This window comes from Scyliorhinus canicula, chromosome 14, assembly GCF_902713615.1.
Source record: "Scyliorhinus canicula chromosome 14, sScyCan1.1, whole genome shotgun sequence".
Classification (NCBI taxonomy): domain Eukaryota; kingdom Metazoa; phylum Chordata; class Chondrichthyes; order Carcharhiniformes; family Scyliorhinidae; genus Scyliorhinus; species Scyliorhinus canicula.
The window spans coordinates 122,178,547-122,198,564 of record NC_052159.1 but is presented as its reverse complement, the minus strand read 5'-3'; the positions used below and the strand labels follow the sequence as shown (position 1 = coordinate 122,198,564).

Sequence of the window (20,018 nt, the reverse complement as noted above, 5' to 3'; positions counted from 1 at the left end):
AAAAGAGTAACTAAAGTGACCATTGATCCCTTAAGTTACTGTTGAATTTGTTTTGCAACAAAATGCATGTTTTAAATTGGTATTTAAGCACATCTGTCCATAATAAGGGAAGGATTAGGCAATCATTGCAAGAGGAAAAAAAAAGTTCACTGAATGTCTGAGGAGAAGGAATTCGGCGAGTCTGTGGCTTTACTTTCCTGTCTTGGAAATAAATCTGCTTTAACGCACAAGCTGGCTTCAGACTCATTCTTCCTCAATATAGAACTATTGGAATCATCACAGTGGCAGAGGACGAACATTAAACTTTCGTGATCGATTGCTGAAAAAGATTTTGTCTCATTCCTCAAGGGAAAGAAAAACATACTTTGCTGACAAACTCAGTTACAGAAGGACGTTGCAAAATATCAGGCTTTGGCGATCTACTGATATTTAAAATATATATATATATTTTTTATTCTCCTCCTTTTTCACATTTTCTCCCAAATTTACACCCAACAGTGAACAATAATCAGGAACGAATGTAATGCCAATCCCCATATCAATAACAATGATCCCATCCTCCCAGACATTAGCCCGCATGTTAACATAAACAAATGACAACAAGGAATCAGGATTCACCCATAGTCACCATTAACACATAGAGTCCCCTACTCCCAACCTTCCCAGCCCCCCCCAACGTTCAATGTGATCCAATTCTCGAAAGTGCATAATCAATAACGCCCATGAAGTGTAGAACCCTTCCATCCTTCCCCTCAGTTCAAATTTGACCTTTTTAAGCATCAAGAATTCCAGCAGGTCCCCCCGCCACGCCAGGGCACAGGGTGGAGAGGTTGATCTCCACCCTAACAGGATCCTCCTTCGGGCGATCAACGAGGCGAAGGCTACAACATCTGCCTCCGTGCCTGTTTCCAATCCTGGCTGGTCCGACACCCTGAATATGGCCTCCTGAGGGCCCGGGTCCAGTTTCACATGCACCACTTTAGAGATTACCCTAAAAACCTCCTTCCAGTAATCCTCCAGCTTTGGACAGGACCAAAACATATCAACGTGGTTTGTGTCGCTCGCCCTGCAACGTTCACACGCATCTTCTACCCCCTCAAAGAGCCACCTTACCCTTGTAAGGTGCACTCTATAAACCACCTTCAGCTGTATAAGCCCCAACCTCGCACACGAGGTGGAGGCTTCACCCTCCGGAGCACCTCACACCGGAACCCCTCCTCCATACCGTCTTCCAACTCATCCTCCCACTTTGCTTTGATCCCTTCTTGCGGCGCCTTCTCTTCCTCCAAAATAGCCCCGTAAACCGCCGATATTACCCCCTTCTCCAGTCCCCCTGTCGTCAGCATCTCCTCCAGCAATGTGGAAGCCAGCTCTACTGGGAAGCTCTGTGCCTCCTTTCTGGCAAAGTCTCGAACCTGCGTGTTTCTAAATATTTGCCCCTGCTCCAGCCCATACTTCGCTCCCAGCTCCTTCAATCCCGCAAATCGACCCCCAAGAAACAAATCTTTTAGTGTCCTAATTCCTTTCTCGTCCCATCTCCGAAAATTTCAATCCCCCTTCCCTGGTTCAAATCTATGGTTCCGACGAATTGGCATTTCCCTTGACCTTGCCCCCTGTTTTGTTACCTGTGTGGTAGGTAACATGTGCTACTCAAACCTTGGTTAGTGTTGAGGTCTTCTGAATCTCGATGATGTGGAGATGCCGGCGTTGGACTGGGGTGAGCACAGTAAGAAGTCTTACAACACCAGGTTAAAGTCCAACAGGTTTGTTTCAAACACGAGCTTTCGGAGCACGGCTCCTTCTTCAGCTGAATCTCGATGAAGAAGACTCAAACTCGTCCAGTAGTAACAAAAGGTTTATTGAGTAACGATAACAATAATTGTATGAGTTCTTTACTTTAACACCAGTGATAAGGTAAACAAGATCTAACTATGGTAATAAAACGCAACTCCACTAGCCATCTGAACTAGACTGCTATTGCCCTGGTCACAGTGCACCCAAGACAGAGCCAGAGACCCAATGTGATTGCCTTTTATACCCCTGTTGGTCTGGCCCTCTGGTGATCATGTGGTGCTACTGATTACACATTAACCCCTTGTGTACATGCACATATGGAGATCACTACACCCCCAACCCGAAGTGCTGTTGAAGCTGCCTCCAAATTCTCAACAAAACTATTACTACCAGACTCCGAGTATCCCCCGGAGCCGGCGGGAGCGGCGCTGTCGCCAGGGCCTTCAATCCCGACCGCCTACTCAAACTCTCCTCCATTCTGACCCATTGGGAGTCAACCCCTGACCCAGCTCCATGTCTTCTCCACATTCGCCGCCCAGTAATAATACATCAGGTTCGGAAGACCCAAACCCCCTGCCTGCTTTCCACTCTGCAGTAGCACCTTTTAAATTCTGGCCACCTTCCCTCCCCACCTTTCCTGCAGAAAGCAGGAAATTATAGGCCAGTGAGTTTAACTTCGGTAATAGGGAAGATGCTGGAATCTATCATCAAGGAAGAAATTGCGAGGCATCTGGATAGAAATTGTCCCATTGGGCAGACGCAGCATGGGTTCGTAAAAGGCAGGTCATGCCTAACTAATTTAGTGGAATTTTTTGAGGACATTACCAGTGCAGTAGATAACGGGGAGCCGATGGATGTGGTATATCTGGATTTCCAGAAAGCCTTTGACAAGGTGCCACACAAAAGGTTGCTGCATAAGATAAAGATGCATGGCATTAAGGGTAAAGTAGTAGCATGGATAGAGGATTGGTTAATTAATAGAAAGCAAAGAGTTGGGATAAATGGGTGTTTCTCTGGTTGGCAATCAGTAGCTAGTGGTGTCCCTCAGGGATCCGTGTTGGGCCCACAATTGTTCACAATTTACATTGATGATTTGGAGTTGGGGACCAAGGGCAATGTGTCCAAGTTTGCAGATGACACTAAGATGAGTGGTAAAGCGAAAAGTGCAGAGGATACTGGAAGTCTGCAGAGGGATTTGGATAAGTTAAGTGAATGGGCTCGGGTCTGGCAGATGGAATACAATGTTGACAAATGTGAGGTTATCCATTTTGGTAGGAATAACAGCAAACGGGATTATTATTTAAACGATAAAATATTAAAGCATGCCGCTGTTCAGAGAGACTTGGGTGTGCTAGTGCATGAGTCACAGAAGGTTGGTTTACAAGTGCAACAGGTGATTAAGAAGGCAAATGGAATTTTGTCCTTCATTGCTAGAGGGATGGAGTTTAAGACTAGGGAGGTTATGTTTCAATTGTATAAGGTGTTAGTGCGGCCACACCTGGAGTATTGTGTTCAGTTTTGGTCTCCTTACTTGAGAAAGGACGTACTGGCGCTGGAGGGTGTGCAGAGGAGATTCACTAGGTTAATCCCAGAGCTGAAGGGGTTGGATTATGAGGAGATGTTGAGTAGACTGGGACTGTACTCGTTGGAATTTAGAAGGATGAGGGGGGATCTTATAGAAACATTTAAAATTATGAAGGGAATAGATAGGATAGATGCGGGCAGGTTGTTTCCACTGGCGGGTGACAGCAGAACTAGGGGGCATAGCCTCAAAATAAGGGGAAGTAGATTTAGAACTGAGTTTAGGAGGAACTTCTTCACCCAAAGGGTTGTGAATCTATGGAATTCCTTGCCCAGTGAAGCAGTTGAGGCTCCTTCATTACATGTTTTTAAGGTAAAAATAGATAGTTTTTTGAAGAATAAAGGGATTAAGGGTTATGGTGTTCGGGCCGGAAAGTGGAGCTGAGTCCACAAAAGATCAGCCATGATCTAATTGAATGGCGGAGCAGGCTCGAGGGGCCAGATGGCCTACTCCTGCTCCTAGTTCTTATATGAACGAGGTAATCATCCCTTCAGTGAAAGTGAGGGCTGAAGTGGGTCGGTGCAGACTCGACGGGCCGAATGGCCTCCTTCTGCACTGTGTGTTCTATGTTCTATATGAAGCATGGTCAATCTTTGATAGATTAGAAAAACTGATGATCAGTCCAGGGCTTTAATAAGTGGTATAAGGGACTGAAAAGGTTTAACCTTGAAATCCAGGAGTCTGTATTGGCATTTAAATTACTTAATTGTGCACGCGTTTCTCATGTTGATAGACTTTTAGTATTGATGGGAGTTCAATTTCATGGGAAAGACTCTCCTCGACCAAATGGCTGTTTCCCTAAATATCTTTTTGGGAAAAGAGTAATTTCCAGCTACTTTCCCTCAAATACAGGCAACTCGGCAGTAAAGCAAAGGATGAAGGATTCAACCGTGGCCACATTTCAATATCAACAAAATATTAAAGGGAAATTTCAGTACAAAGACAGGGTTTGTGATAGACCATCAGAAGATGGTTGTACTTTTAGAGTTTGAAGTTGGACAAAAAGCTGTCTTAGATATCAATCACAGGCAATGGAGCCCGAGAAATGCACAAAGAATGGTTAATCAGTGTTATACTATGTATCATTACACAATGAATAGCTCACAGTGAATGAATCGTGCATGTAAAATAAAGCATGAAGCAGATAATTCAGAGGCTGAAATTGGTGATGGAGACTACCATGAAGGAAATGTGTTGTCTCCTGGGAATGTGAATCTGGTGATGATATTTTGATGGCTGATTCATTCAACTGTGTAGTTTTAGATAGCGGTGGGACTTCCACAAGGTGGACTGGTTTAACTACTACCTAGTGCCCTTTGGTGGGGCAAAATGGCGGAAGGTTAATAATAATAGCCTTTATTAGTGTCACATGTAGGCTTACATTAACACTGCAATGAGGTTACTGTGAAAATCCTCCAGTCAATACACTCCGATGCCTGTTTGGCACCTGAGGGAGAATTCAGAATGTCCAATTCACTGAACAAGCACGTCTTTCGGGACTTATGGGAGGAAACCGGAGCGCCCGGACGAAACCCGCAAAGACATGGGGAGAACATACAGTCTCCAGACAGTGGCCCAAGCCGGGAACTGAAGCTGGGTCCGTGGTACTGTGAAACAACAGTGCTAACCACTGCGTTGACCGTGGATGTCACAAAGGTAGGAAAGGCATTTCTGATGAATATCTAGCTCATGGTTCATGCTATTATTTTAGAGGTAATGTTTAGTTCTAGGAAAATTAAAGTTCTACTGTACAAAATGGAATTAAGGACTTCCGATGATAACATGCTAACTTTTTCCAAAATAGTCCTCTCTTGCAGGATAGCCGAGATCAGTCTCTTCATCAGTACTGAAGTGGACTCTAGCAAGATTCCTCTATTGTTAAGCAGATCCTCGATGAAAAAAGCGCAGTCTAAGCTAGACGTGGAGAATGACAGGGCGACTGCATTTGGTAAAACTGTGGATCTACATTTTACTTAACCATTACTGCCTGCCATTAAGGGAGCCAGATATTTCTCTTCAAAGTGTTCAAGCAGTCTTGTTAGCTTCAGGATAAAGGTTTGGTGGACAAAAAGATTATTTGGAAGTTGCAATTTGCAATAGACATTTTGCACATCCAGTGCCACAAAAACTGAATAAAAAATTAAATGTATTCAGTGATGACTCTCATGAAAACCTTGTTGATTGGTTTTCAATTACAGCGGGTTTTATATTATTTCTTGTGGGTGAAAAAAGGTGTTGTCCTTTGGCTTGGGAAGCCATGAAAATAAGGAGAGTTGTAAAAAGCACCCTGGCTGCAGAGACTTTCACATTAGTAGAAGTGTTTGAAATGGCAATTTTTTATTTAAAAAGTTAGGGAATTACTAAATGGGGGAAATTATGAAGAAAATGTCCCAGTAGAATGTTATATTGACAATTGATTCCTTCAGGATAATGTACACTCCACAAAGAGTTTGAGTGAATAAAGATTATGAGTTGATATTGGAAGTCTAAAACAAATGGTGGAGAGAAAGCAGCTCGCTATGTTTCAATGGGTTGAGAAAAGCCACCAGACTTCACCAAAAGGCATGCTTGGAGTGAAAAATTGTGGGGTATTTAAAAAAGGATGACTCAAAATCTGGCTTTATTTTTGAAATTTTTGATTTATTTTTCTGAAAAGGAAATGTACTTGTCTTCTCTTGCCTTAAAAAAAGGAATCTGTTAATGTTTAATTTGTTTTGCAATGAAATGCAGGTTTTAAATTCATAATTAAGCAAATTTGTCTGCATTTGGGGAAGGGTTAAGTTATCAGTTAACTCTTGAGTGTGTGAGAAGGAACTGGGAGAGTCTGTGACTTTGCTTTTCTGTCTTAGAAATAATCAAAGATGAGGTGCTGCTCCTGCCATTGTTAAGCTCTGATGGTAACTCTATAATAACTGGAAAGCAGGTCTTGACTTCTTCAACTTGTTATGTTCAGCAATCACTTCTCCAATAATACTACAGTTTGCTCTTCATATTTGGTCAGTCAATTGAACAATTAAAACCCCAATTCCAACTGAAGTACTAGGCAACATTAACTCTTTCATAACATCCGTTTGTGTTGGGTTTCACTGGGGCAATGCAGTCGGCCAAGGACGAGTATGTGAGCATGACAGCAAAATGCTGAGTTGAAATAGTAAGCACCAGGAAGGTTGGGATCAGGTCGGCAGGCTGAGTGAAGGTGTTCTGCAAAGCGGTCACCCAGTCTGCGATTAGTCACCGAATACAGTAGACTTCCAATTAGGCATGGTACTTCAACAACTTTATTTTGTGACCTTTTTCCTCCACTGTAACCTTTTTAAATATCCTAAGCAATTTTTTTCTTCTGAAAAAACCCTCCCTTCCCCTCCCCGAAGGGGCCATTTGTCACGCATTAAGTTTTGCTACATCTTTGTTGTAATTTCTCCCAGTTCCCACTAATCACTGACCTTGTACTCAGTTCCAGCTATTCCACCCCCTCTTATACAGTACATCATCCAATGCATTTCTCCTTCTCTTCAGCTCTGAAGAAGAGTTATACGGACTTTAAACATTAACTGTGTTATCTCTCCCTATGTATGCTGCCAGTCCTGCTGACTGTTTCCAGCTTTCTCTGTTTATGTTTCAGATTCCAGCATCTGCCATATTTTGCTTTTATTAAAGATCTATGGGGACTTGACATGGTAGATGCCGAGAGGATCTACCCTGGTGGAGTAATCTAAAATCAAGAGACACAGTTTCAAAATTAGAGTGCTCCCATTTAAAAAAAAAAAAAATTTAGAGTGCCCAATTCATTTTTTCCAATTAAGGGGCAATTTAGCATGGCCAATCCACCTAGCCTGCACATCTTTGGGTTGTGGGGGCGAAACCCACACAAACACAGGGAGAATGTGCAAACTCCACACAGACAGTGACCCAGAGCCGGGATCGAACCTGGGACCTCGGCGCCGTGAGGCAGCAGGGCTAACCCACTGCGCCACAGTGCTGCCTGAGTGCTCCCATTTAAGACTGATATAGAAAGCATCAAATCTGGCTGTATCACAGCCTGGTATGGCAACTGCTCAGCTCAAGGCCGTAAGAAACTACAAAGAGTCATGAACACAGCCCAGTCCATCACACAAAACAGTCTCCCATCCATTTACTCTATCTACACCTCCTGATGCCTTGGGAAAGTGGGCAGCATAATCAAAGACCCCTTCCACCTGGGTGATTCTCTCTTCCAACGTTTTCCACAGGGCAGGAGATATAAAAGTCTGAGAACATGCACTAACAGGTTCAAAAACAGCTTCCTCCCCACTGTTACCAGACTTCTGAATGACTTATGGACTGAACTGATCTCTTCAAACATCTTCTCTACTTAGTACTACATTCCATATGCTTCACCTGATGCCTGTGTCTATGTATTTGCATTATGTATTTATGTATGTTCTATGATTTTTCATGTATGGAACGATCTGTCTGGACTGTATGCAGAGCAATACTTTTCACTGTACCTTGGTACACATGATGATGAATCAAATCAAATCAAGGCAGACATTAACTGCTAAATGAATATGATGGCTTTCCAAACATATAAAATTTAATATGACTGTGTTCTATTTAACTTCCCATTGGAAACCCCTAAACAAACTGAGGTCTTGATTATAAAGTATGAGGAAAGCATGATTTTCAGTAAGTTAGAATGTCACAAATTAGTGGGTTGCAGTCATGGTTATTGCACCAATGAACACATCTTTCATGTTACAGGTTCTAGTAGAAACATGCCGAGTCTAGTTAGCTCTTGATTGCTGAAAGAAGAAAGCTCTGCTTTGTTAGTTTGGTCAACTCAAGATGCAAGCCATCAAATGAAGGCTCAGGAAAGTGCAGTGCCATGTCTGACTCCCACCTACCTACACAAGCTCTGAATACTCTTTAATCATACTATCACCATATCCCCTCCCTTTTTCCAGCCCACATTTCCAATTCCTTGGATTTGTTTTAAAGAAGTCTGCACATTTGGGCACATGCTTTGTATGCATGCAAAACCAACATGCAAATTAAAACTACATTAAATGAAAACGCACTATGTAACTGAATGTAGTTTAAAGAGAGTTCGAACAATTTGCCCAGTTGGATGTGATTGTCGAGTTCAATTTCAATATAAATATGAGTTCTAGTCCTCAATACTGACTGGGTAGGAAGTCCAAAATAAAATCCACTTCTCTCCTTTCTTGGATTTTATAACTTGGATTATTTTTTTGTTTGTGCAAGGTAGGATGCATGAATACCTTGCTGTGAGCCCTGAGCAAAACTTCACATTTTTAACGTATTATGTGAAAATCGCACAGTAAGCTTGTGTCATCAATCCATTATATACAGAATTATCTTGTCTTCTCTGTCATCCTTTTCAGCCTCGATGTTCTGCAGTCTCGACCATGGCCCTTTACTATGTTTAAAAAAAAGCACTGCTCTGTGTAAATAAACACAATACTACGCCTGGTCTAATCTGTGGGTACCACAGCATGAAATCAAGATCTTGTTCAAAGCTTGTAAGTTAAAAGCACTGAAGTTCACAGTTAGTGGTCATATCAACCAGAAGAATACTTGAGCACTCCATGTATTTCTATATTGAATGTAAACTTACCTGCTACCCTTCCTTAAGTAATGCAAAACGAATGGAGTATAAAGAAAAGAAAGAAATAAAGAATTTTAACAATGGAAAGTTAGTTTAATAGTCAGTTTTCCTGAAGAATTTCAATTAAATAGCAAAACTGTGCACTTATAATTATATCCATAAATTTCAATACATTGTAAAGAAAAAGCTGAAATTCCTACTTACGGTTTGCAATTATAATAGATCCAAAAGCAACAGAGCTAACAAAAATTGCACACAGGGCATCCAAACGAACAGCAAGCCACCGTGAAGTGGATAGAAAAAGAAACCATGTCTCTACAGAAAGAAAAGAAGAAACAAAACTGAAGAAAATCACACTTTACAACTTTGTCATGACAGTTCAGAATACACCATTAGGCTCAAAAAAATAAATTTGGGCTAGGATTTATTTAAGATAATTGAAGTTGTAAACATTTCCAATGTTATTAAAAGTTTTAATTCTGTAAAAAGAGCTCAATGCTTTTGCTGTCTCTGTTTGATATTATCAGCTATCACTAGCCACCCAGCCATTACACTTTCAGCACCAGAAATGTTTTCCAATAAAGGAATAGAAGTAGCATATGTCTCCCCAACTGAAATGCACAGCAGGCTGCAACAAGGAGTGAGTATTTTCCCACTAAGGTAACTGCTGGCACTCTTAGTCACACTCCATCATACTCTCAATCCATAAGATTCACAACTTGACAGCTGAGCAGGGCTGTGTTGCTACTCGATAGATCTAAATTTCAAACAAACATATCCCTGCAACCCACCACAGGGTGAGCAATGTAGCAAGGGAATTATTTCACCACGAGAAATGCACAGCTTCTACGCAAATGGGTTTGCAAAAAGTTTTTCTACAGACCAGCATGTGGCTACCACAAACTAATAGCAAATTTACCACATTTCCCATAATTTTCACAGTCAGCGAGAGAGGGGCAAACAGAATACTGAATTAATATTATTGCTAGGCTTCCACCTCAGAGTGGAATATGCTGTATGGAGAAAAGTTAACTTCTATTACATTTTCTGTAATATTCAATGTGAATTGTTTTGAAATGTACTTCTACAAATGTTATTAAACAAAGTATATTTTTGGAGAAAAAATATTTCTTCACTTCCATGCCCAAAACTGCATTCACTGGTAAATATGTTTTAAATACACTTAAATTGAGGTGAGGAAGGCAAAATCTTAAATTTGATGTCAAACAAGTACACAATTGAACACTAAAGTACAGGTGTACACTAAATTATAGTATGAATAGCTGAATGAAAATGTGTTTCACCATTTCACCACAGCCAATCAATTTCTCGGGAGGAGTGAAACTGGCAACCAGACGTTAATTTCTTAATGCAAGCAAGTTTTGCCAGCAAATTAATCACCCACATACATACAAAGATGTGGACATCTCGACAGTTCTACACAGCAGCTATGTAATTAGAAAGCTCAACCGTTTTCTTTCAATACAAGTTAAGACAGTTAAGTTAAGATGGCAGCAATTATAATCTTAGAAGGTAACCATCTCCACTACAGAAAAGAAAGATTGAAATCAGAGACAAGAAAGGGTGACAGCAACACAATAAAAGGGTGGATAATCAGCCAAACCCAATATCAGAAATTTAAGATACACTGATGCATTTTTTTACTTTTTATTTAGTTTAGCAGAGTGAACACAAACAATGTTTCTGTTTCTTCTCAATGTTGGTTTATATTGTTCAGCAAACCAAACAACATCTAAATGAACACCAATGTGATTGCTTCAAACATTGCAAAAGTATTTACATACTCAGGCACACATGCATTCACATAAAACACAAATACTATCATACAAAACTATGAAATACATTTGGATAACAAATTTTGTTAAGCAATAGTTCAACACTACAGCTTTTGCACATGAAACAGTTAAGACTTGCCTCTCTGAAATAAAGTGGAATTATAAAAGGTAATTGACATGAAATATGAACTCCAAAAGGCTGCAAACCATGAAGCTGAGTAGCCAGGCCTTGAACATATCAACCAAAAGTATAACATTTCGGCACTTCCGAGAAACTCCAAGCTCCTGTTGCTACAAGACACTGAGGGTCGGTTGGCCAAATACACCGGGGAGCCGCTGGTCACAGCTGAACCATGACCCCAGTGGTCTCTGGTCAGCAGTCCACCTGTCTTACATTGGTTATAGCGCGATGCAACAGCCCCAGTTTGCTCAGTCGCGATTGGTTGCAGCACCTTCGCCTTGACTGGCAGCAGGTGTTCCAGATGAGCTCAGGTGACCTCCATGCAGTACTGGTGGAGTACCCCACTGTTGTCAGCACCATCTATCAACAAGCCAATGCTGGAACCAATTTGTCAACTTGCTTTTGGACAAGCCTTCCATGTGAGACCTTACTGAGGTCCATGTGAGGTCCATGTAAACCACATCAACTGTGCTACCCTCATCAATATATTTAGTTACCTTTTCAAAGAACTCAATTAAATTAGTTAGACAGGAATGTCCACCAACAAATTTAGAGAAATACAGCACAGAACAGGCCCTTCGGCCCACGATGTTGCGCCGAACTTTTGTCCTAGGTTAATCATAGAATTTTGGACAATTTTTCATGGCCAATCCACCCAACCTGCACATCTTTGGACTGTGGGAGGAAACCGGAGTACCCGGAGGAAACCCACGCAGTCACGGGGAGGATGTGCAGACTCCACACAGACCACTGTCACTACCCAAGTCGAAATCGAACTTGGGACCCTGCAGCTGTGAAGCAATTGTGCTATCCACAATGCTACCGTGCTGCCCTTAAGAAGTTAACCTACACTCCATTATTCTACCCTAATCCAAGTACCTATCCAATAGCCGCTTGAAGGTCCCTAACTTTTTCGACTCAACTACTACCACAGGCAGTGCATTCCATGCCCCCACTACTCTCTGGGTAAAGAACCTACCTCTGACATCCCCTCTATATCTTCCACCATTTATATTAAATTTATGTCCCCTTGTAATGGTGTGTTCCACCCGGGGAAAAAGTCTCTGACTGTCTACTCTATCTATTCCCCTGATCATCTTATAAACCTCTATCAAGTCGCCCCTCATCCTTCTCCGTTCTAATGAGAAAAGGCCTAGCACCCTCAACCTTTCCTCGTATGACCTACTCTCCATTCCAGGCAACATCCTGGTAAATCTCCTTTGCACCTTTTCCAAAGCTTCCACATCCTTCCTAAAATGAGGTGACCAGAACTGCACACAGTACTCCAAATGTGGCCTGACCAAGGTTTTGTACAGCTGCATCATCACCTCACGGCTCTTAAATTCAATCCCTCTGCTAATGAACGCTAGCACACCATAGGCCTTCTTCACAGCTCTATCCACTTGAGTGGCAACTTTCAAAGAACTATGAACATAGACCCCAAGATCTCTCTGCTCCTCCACATTGCCAAGAACCCTACCATTAACCCTGTATTCCGCATTCAGATTTGTCCTTCCAAAATGGACAACCTCACACTTGTCAGGGTTAAACTCCATCTGCCACTTCTCAGCCCAGCTCTGCATTCTATCTATGTCTCTTTGAAGCCGACAACAGCCCTCCTCACTATCCACAACTCCACCAATCTTCGTATCATCTGCAAATTTACTGACCCACCCTTCAACTCCCTCATCCAAGTCGTTAATGAAAATCACAAACAGCAGAGGACCCAGAACTGATCCCTGCGGTACGCCACTGATAACTGGGCTCCAGGCTGAATATTTGCCATCCACCACCACTCTCTGTCTTCTATCGGTTAGCCAGTTTGTTATCCAACTGGCCAAATTTCCCACTATCCCATGCCTCCTAACTTTCTGCATAAGCCTACCATGGGGAACCTTATCAAATGCCTTACTAAAATCCATGTACACTACATCCACTGCTTTACCTTCATCCACATGCTTGGTCACCTCCTCAAAGAAGTCAATAAGACTTGTAAGGCAAGACCTACCCCTCACAAATCCATGCTGACTATCCCTAATCAAGCAATGCCTTTCCAGATGCTCAGAAATCCTATCCCTCAGTACCCTTTCCATTACTTTGCCTACCACCGAAGTAAGACTAACTGGCCTGTAATTCCCAGGGTTATCCCTATTCCCTTTTTTGAACAGGGGCACGACATTCGCCACTCTCCAATCCTCTGGTACCACCCCTGTTGACAGCGAGGACGAAAAGATCATTGCCAACGGCTCTGCAATTTCATTTCTTGCTTCCCATAGAATCCTTGGATATATCCCGTCAGGCCCGGGGGACTTGTCTATCCTCAAGTTTTTCAAAACGCGCAACACATCTTCCTTCCTGACAAGTATCTCCTCAAGCTTATCAGTCTGCTTCACGCTGTCCTCTCCAACAATATGGCCCCTCTCGTTTGTAAATACTAAAGAAAAATACTTGTTCAAGACCTCTCCTATCTCTTCAGACTCAATACACAATCTCCCGCTACTGTCCTTAATCGGACCTACCCTCGCTCTAGTCAATTTCTCACATATGTGTAAAAGTCCTTGGGGTTTTCCTTGATCCTACCCGCCAAAGATTTTTCATGCCCTCTCTTAGCTCTCCTAATCCCTTTCTTCAGTTCCCTCCTGGCTATCTTGTATCCCTCCAGCGCCCTGTTTGAACCTTGTTTCTTCAGCCTTACATAAGTCTCCTTCTTCCTCTTAACAAGACATTCAACCTCTCTTGTCAACCATGGTTCCCTCACTCGACCATCTCTTCCCTGCCTGACAGGGACATACATATCAAAGACACGCAGTACCTGTTCCTTGAACACGTTCCACATTTCACTTGTGTCCTTCCCTGACAGCCTATGTTCCCAACTTCTGCACTTCAATTCTTGTCTGACAGCATTGTATTTACCCTTCCCCCAATTATAAACCTTGCCCTGTTGCTCAAACCTATCCCTCTCCATTACTAAAGTGAAAGTCACAGAATTGTGGTCACTACCTCCAAAATGCTCCCCCACTAACAAATCTATCACCTGCCCTGGTTCATTACCAAGTACTAAATCCAATATGGCCTCCCCTCTGGTCGGACAATCTACATACTGTGTTAGAAAAGCTTCCTGGACACACTGCACAAACAGTACCCCATCCAAACTATTTGATCTAAAGAGTTTCCACTCAATGTTTGGGAAGTTGAAGTCGCCCATGACTACTACCCTGTGACTTCTGCACCTTTCCAAAATCTGTTTCCCAATCTGTTACTCCACATCTCTGCTACTATTGGGGGGCCTATAGAAAACTCCCAACAAGGTGACTGCTCCTTTCCTATTTCTAACTTCAACCCATATTAGCTCAGTAGGCAGATCCCCCTCGAACTGCCTTTCTGCAGCTGTTATACTATCTCTAATTAACAATGCCTACCCCCCCACCTCTTTTACCATCCTCCCTAATCTTGTTGAAACATCTATAACCAGGGACCTCCAACAACCATTTCTGCCCCTCTTCTATCCAAGTTTCCGTGATGGCCACCACATCGTAGTCCCAAGTACAGATCCATGCCTTAAGTTCACCCACCTTATTCCTGATGCTTCTTGCATTAAAGTATACACACTTCAACCCATCTCCTTGCCTGCAAGTACTCTCCTTTGTCATTGTTACCTTCCCCACTGCATCACTACGTGCTTTGGCGTCCTGACTATCGTCTACCTTAGTTGCTGGACTACAGATCCGGTTCCCATTCCCCTGCCAAATCCATGTGGACAATCACTGACCAATCCCTGCCTTTCCCAGTGTTGATTGATCCTACCCCTCAGAATTTTTTCCAATAATTTCCCTTCCACTGACATTTGATTAACTGGCCTGTAATTACCTGGTTTATCCTTGCTGCCCTTCTTGAATGAATGTATCACATTAGCTATCCTCCGGGTGGTGATCGTGAGACTCCATAAATTTGTGGGGAAAGAGAAAATTCTACGGTGGGCCAGGGAGAAGCGTACCTGCGACTGGCAGCGGAATAACGTTCAAATTTATCAGGACATCGGAGCCGAGTTGGCAAAGCGGCGGGCAGGGCGGTGCTGTACCAGCGGCAGATCAGGTTTGGGGTGCTCTAACCGGCGAAATTATGGGGGACGTTCGGAGGCCGGGAGTATTATTTCGAGACCCCAGAAGCGGCCTAAGACTTCATTAAGGAGCATAAACTGGGGGGAGAACTGAGCGGACGATGCTTGGGAACCGGGGTGCTGGCACTTTGTAATAGTTGGGAGCATGTTTGAAATGGGTGTAGGGATTGGGGGATTTTTGCCTTTTTTTGGGGGGGGGGGGGTGGTTTGCTGTTCAATGTTGAGATTGTAAGGCGTTGTAGGGGTGAAACGTTTATGTGGGGGTGGATGTTCTCATCCCCCGTCCTGTTTTATGGGACTGTTTGTGTTTAACATCTGTTTGTTTGCTTTTGGAGAAGGCTACCTGGAGTTCAGGAGAAGTCCTTGTTTGGGTGGGGGAGGGTAAGGTCAGCAGGAGGCCCCCTTCTTTGAGCTGAGGAGTAGGGAGGGGTGGGGAGGGGGAGGTCATTAGGATGTGCCATTGGGCAGGAACAGCCGCGCTAGCAGGTTATGCTGGTGAACGTAAGTGAGGTGGTGGGGGAAAGGGGGGAGGTTTGCGTGATGTAGCAGGGGGTGAGAGATGATCTGGTCAAGGGCGGAAAAAGGGGCCATCTGTGATGGGCTAGATATAGGGTGGAATTAAGGGGACGGGAGTTAAGTGGGGAAGATGACAGACGGTAGAGGGGATTGGAATTGCAAGCCGGTAAGGTTGGTAATGTGGAATGTCCGGGGACTGAATGGGCCGGTTAAAAGGTCACGGGTGTTCGCGCGTCTCAGGAGCTTGAAAGCTGGTGTCGTCTTTCTGCAGGAGACGCACCTCCGTGTTAAGGACCAGGTTAGGTTAAGGAAGGGGTGGGTTGGACAGGCTTTTCACTCGGGGTTTGATTTGAAATCGAGGGGTGAGGCGATTTTAATGAGCAAGAAAATGGGATTTGTGAGTGCGAAGGAGGTGATGAATCTGGGTGGGAGATATGGGATTGTGAGTGGGGTATTGGAAGGGTAGTGTTGGTAAATGGGTATGCCCCAAATTGGAATAATGTGGGTTTTATGAGGGGGTTGCTGGCAGCGAACCCGCATTTGGCCACGCTCCAGTTATCACGGGAGGAGATTTTAACTGTGTCCTCGAGCAGAGGGTGGATAGATCGAGCCCCAGATCGATGGGTAGGTTACGAATGGCGAGGGATGGGAACGGTGGACCTAAGGCACTTTCAGAACCCAGGGCTAAGGGAGTATTCCTAGTTTTCATACGTCCATAAGGTATTCGAGGATTGACTACTTTGTTGTGAGTCGGGAGATTTTGTTTGGGGTGGAGGGGGCAGAGTATGCAGGGATAGTTATCTCGGACCATGCACCCCTCTGGCTGGAGATTCGGTTCAGAACGGGACAAGAGCAGAGGCCGGGTGGAGGTTTGACTCGGGGCTGTTGGCAGATGGAGGTTTTTGTGATAAGGTGCGGTTGGCGATTTGGGATTATGTGGAGTTCAATCAGAATGGGGAGGTGTCGGTGGGCATTTTTTGGGAAGCACTGAAGGCAGTGGTCCGGGGAGAAATTATTTTGTTTACAGTTCGTGCGGATAAGGAGGGCGGAACATGACCGCCTAGTGAGCGGGATAGTGGAGGTGGACAGGGAATATTCGAGATTGCCCACCATGGATGGATTGGCGAGGAGGAAAAAGTTGCAGGGCAGTTTTACAGGCTGACAACGAGGAGGGCGGTAGGGCAACTGTGTCGGGCAAGAGGGGTGCAATACGAGTATGGGGAGAAGGCGAGCCGCATGCTGGTGCACCAGCTGCGGAGACAGGCTGCGTCCAGGGAAATATTGATGATGCGGACTGGGGCTGGGGATGTGGTGTCAGAACAGGGAAGACAAATGAGGCATTTGATATTTCATAGAATTTACAGTGCTGAAGGTGGCCATTCGGCCCATCAAAGAGTATTTTGGAGAGCATTACCAGGACCTTATGAGGCAGATCCGGGGGGGGCAGGAGGGTGACATGGGGCGGTTTATGGACGAGCTGGAATTTCCCCAGGCGGAGGAAGCAAAGAGGCAGGCGTTGGAGGAGCTCCTGGGGCTGAGGGAGGTGCTGGATAGTATCAGGGGTATGAAGTCGGGGAAGGGCCCTGGGCCGGATGGGTAGTCGGTGGAATTTTATAAGGAATCTGTTTGTGGTGTTTAATGAAGCACTGGAGAATGGGGAGTTATAGGAGATGATAACACAGGCAGCAATCACACTAATTCCCAAAAAAGGGAAGGATCTGGTGGAATGTGGATCGTATCGACCCCATTCACTATTGAACACGGATGTGAAAGTATTGACTAAGTTGTTGGCAGGAAGGATGGAGGACTGTGTCCCGGGGGTGGTTGCAAAAGATCAAACAGGCTTTGTGAAGGGCAGGCAGCTCACAAGTAATATAAGACGGCTGTTGAATGTGGTGAGGAATCCGTCGGGGGCTCTGGTACCGGAGGTGGTGGTGTCCAAGGACGCGGAGAAGGCATTTGATCGGGTGGAGTTACGGTACTTGTTCGAAGTTTTGGGAAGGTTTGGGTTTGGGCTGAGATTTGTGGCATGGGTGTGATTGCTGTATGTGGCGCCAAGAGCGAAGGTGAGGACGAATGATATGAGCTCACGAAGCTTTGACTTACACAGGGGTACGAGGCAGGGGTGCCCGCTGTCACCGCTGCTGTTTGCACTGGCCATAGAGGGGCTGGTTTAGCACAATGGGCTAAATCGCTGGCATGTAATATAGAAAAAGGCCAGCAGCGCGGGTTTAATTCCCGTACCAGCCTCCCCGAACAGGCGTCCGAATGTGGCGACTTGGAGCTTTTCACAGTAACTTCATTGAAGCCTACGCGTGACAATAAGTGATTATTATTATTATTATATTATTAGGGATCAGGGGTGAGGTGGCAAGGTGGATACAGAACTGGCTAGGTCATAGAAGGCAGAGAGTAGCAATGGAAGGGTGCTTTTCTAATTGTAGGGCTGTGACTAGTCGTGTTCCGCAGGGATCAGTGCTGGGACCTTTGCTGTTCGTAGTATATATAAATGATTTGGAGGAAAATGTAACTGGTCTGATTAGTAAGTTTGCAGATGACACAAAGGTTGGTGGAATTGCGGATAGCGATGAGGACTGTCAGAGGATACAGCAGGATTTTGATTGTTTGAGACTTGGGCGGAGACATGGCAGATGGAGTTTAATCCGGACAAATGTGAGGTAATGCATTTTGGAAGGTCTAATGCAGGTAGGGAATATACAGTGAATGGGAGAACCCTAAAGAGTGTTGAAAGTCAGAGAGATCTAGGTGCACAGTTCCACAGGTCACTGAAAGGGGCAACACAGGTGGAGAAAGTAGTCAAGAAGTCATGTTGCAGCTGTACAGAACCTTTGTTGGGCCACACTTGGAGTACAGTGTCCAATTCTGATCGCCACACTACCAGAAGGATGTGGAGGCTTCAGAGAGGGTGCAGAAGAGATTTACCAGGATGTTGCCTGGTATGGAGGGCATTAGCTATGAGGAGCGGTTGAATAAATTTGGTTTGTTCTCACTGGAACGACGGAGGTTAAGGGGCGACCTGATCGAGGTTTACAAAATTATGAGGGGTACAGACAGAGTGGATCATCAGAGGGTTTTCCCCAGGGTAGAGGGGTCAATTACTAGGGGGCATAGGTTTAAGGTGCGAGGGGCAAGGTTTAGAGTCGATGCACGAGGCAAGTTTTTTTTACACAGAGGGTAGTGGGTGCCTGGAACACGCTGCCGGAGGAGATGGTGAAAGCTAGGACAACAGTGACATTTAAGGGGCATCTTGACAAATACATGAATAGAATGGGAATAGAGGGATACGGACCCTGGAAGTGTAGAAGATTGTAGTTTAGTCGGGCAGCATGGTTGGCACGGGCTTGGAGGGCCGAAGGGCCTGTTCCTGTGCTGTACTTTTCTTTGTTCTTTGTTCTCTTTGTTCTATTATTAGAGCCATTGGCGGTGGCTCTCAGGGGAGAGTGGCGGGGAATTATGAGGGGACAGAGGGAGCATCAGGTGTCGCTCTATGCTGGTGACCTCTTGCTGTGTTTCTGATCCGTTGGAGAGTATGGGAAAGATTATGGGCCTGTTGGGGAGGTTGGAGGGTTCTTGGGATACAAGCTGAATATAGGGAAAAGCGAGGTATTCCCAGAGAATGAGCTGACACAGCGGGCTAATTTAAGGGGGGGGGGGATAGGTTTAGGTATTTGGGGATTCAGGTAGTAAGGGACGGGGCTCTATAAGTGGAACTCAATGAAGCTGGTAGAGGAAGCCAGGGAAGATTTTAGGAGGTGGGATACACTGCACTTAACGTTGGGAGGGAGGGTCCAAGTGGTGAAAATGAATATTCTGCCGAGGTTCTTGTTTATCTTTCAGGCTTTCCAGATCTTTATACCAAAAGCCTTTTTTCGGAAAGTGGACACAATAATCTCGGACTTTGTGTGGGTGGGGAAGCTGCCGAGGGTGGGGAGGACCCTGCTTCAGAAGCAGAGGCAGCTGAGGGTGTTGGCGTTGCTGAACTGGCTTCATTATTATTGGGCGGGGAATGTGGACAATGTGCGGCGGTGGTGGGAAGGAGAAGGGGTAGAGTGGGTTAGAATGGAGGAGGAATCGTTTAAGGGGTCTAGTTTGTGGGCTGTGGTGATGGCAGCATTGCCAATAGCTCCGAGTAGGTATTCAAGGAGCAGAGTGTGCAGTCCGCAGTGAAGATGTAGAATCAGCTGAGGAGGCATTTTAGGGTGGAAGGGATGTCGGTGCTAACGCCGCTCTGCGAGAATCATGACTTTGAGCTGGGGGAGGGGACAGATAGTGTGTTTCAGAGGTGGAGGGAAGTAAGGCTGGTCAAGGTGAGAGATCTGTATTTGGAGGAAGGGTTCACCAGTCTGGAGGAGCTAAGGGAGAGCGTAGAGCTGCCGAGGGATATTGAGTTCAGGTATCTGCAG

At 44.7% G+C, this 20,018-nt stretch overlaps 1 protein-coding gene across 1 annotated transcript in view; it reads right to left on the bottom strand.

The window, feature by feature from the left end:
• Window positions 1-20,018, bottom strand: part of abcc4 (ATP-binding cassette, sub-family C (CFTR/MRP), member 4) — a 655,673-nt gene that overhangs the window by 158,173 nt on the left and 477,482 nt on the right. Inside the window, exon 23 of the mRNA XM_038817953.1 lies at window positions 9,189-9,299. Within this exon, the coding sequence (XP_038673881.1) occupies window positions 9,189-9,299 (111 nt within the window). The remainder of the gene's footprint in view (window positions 1-9,188; window positions 9,300-20,018) is intronic.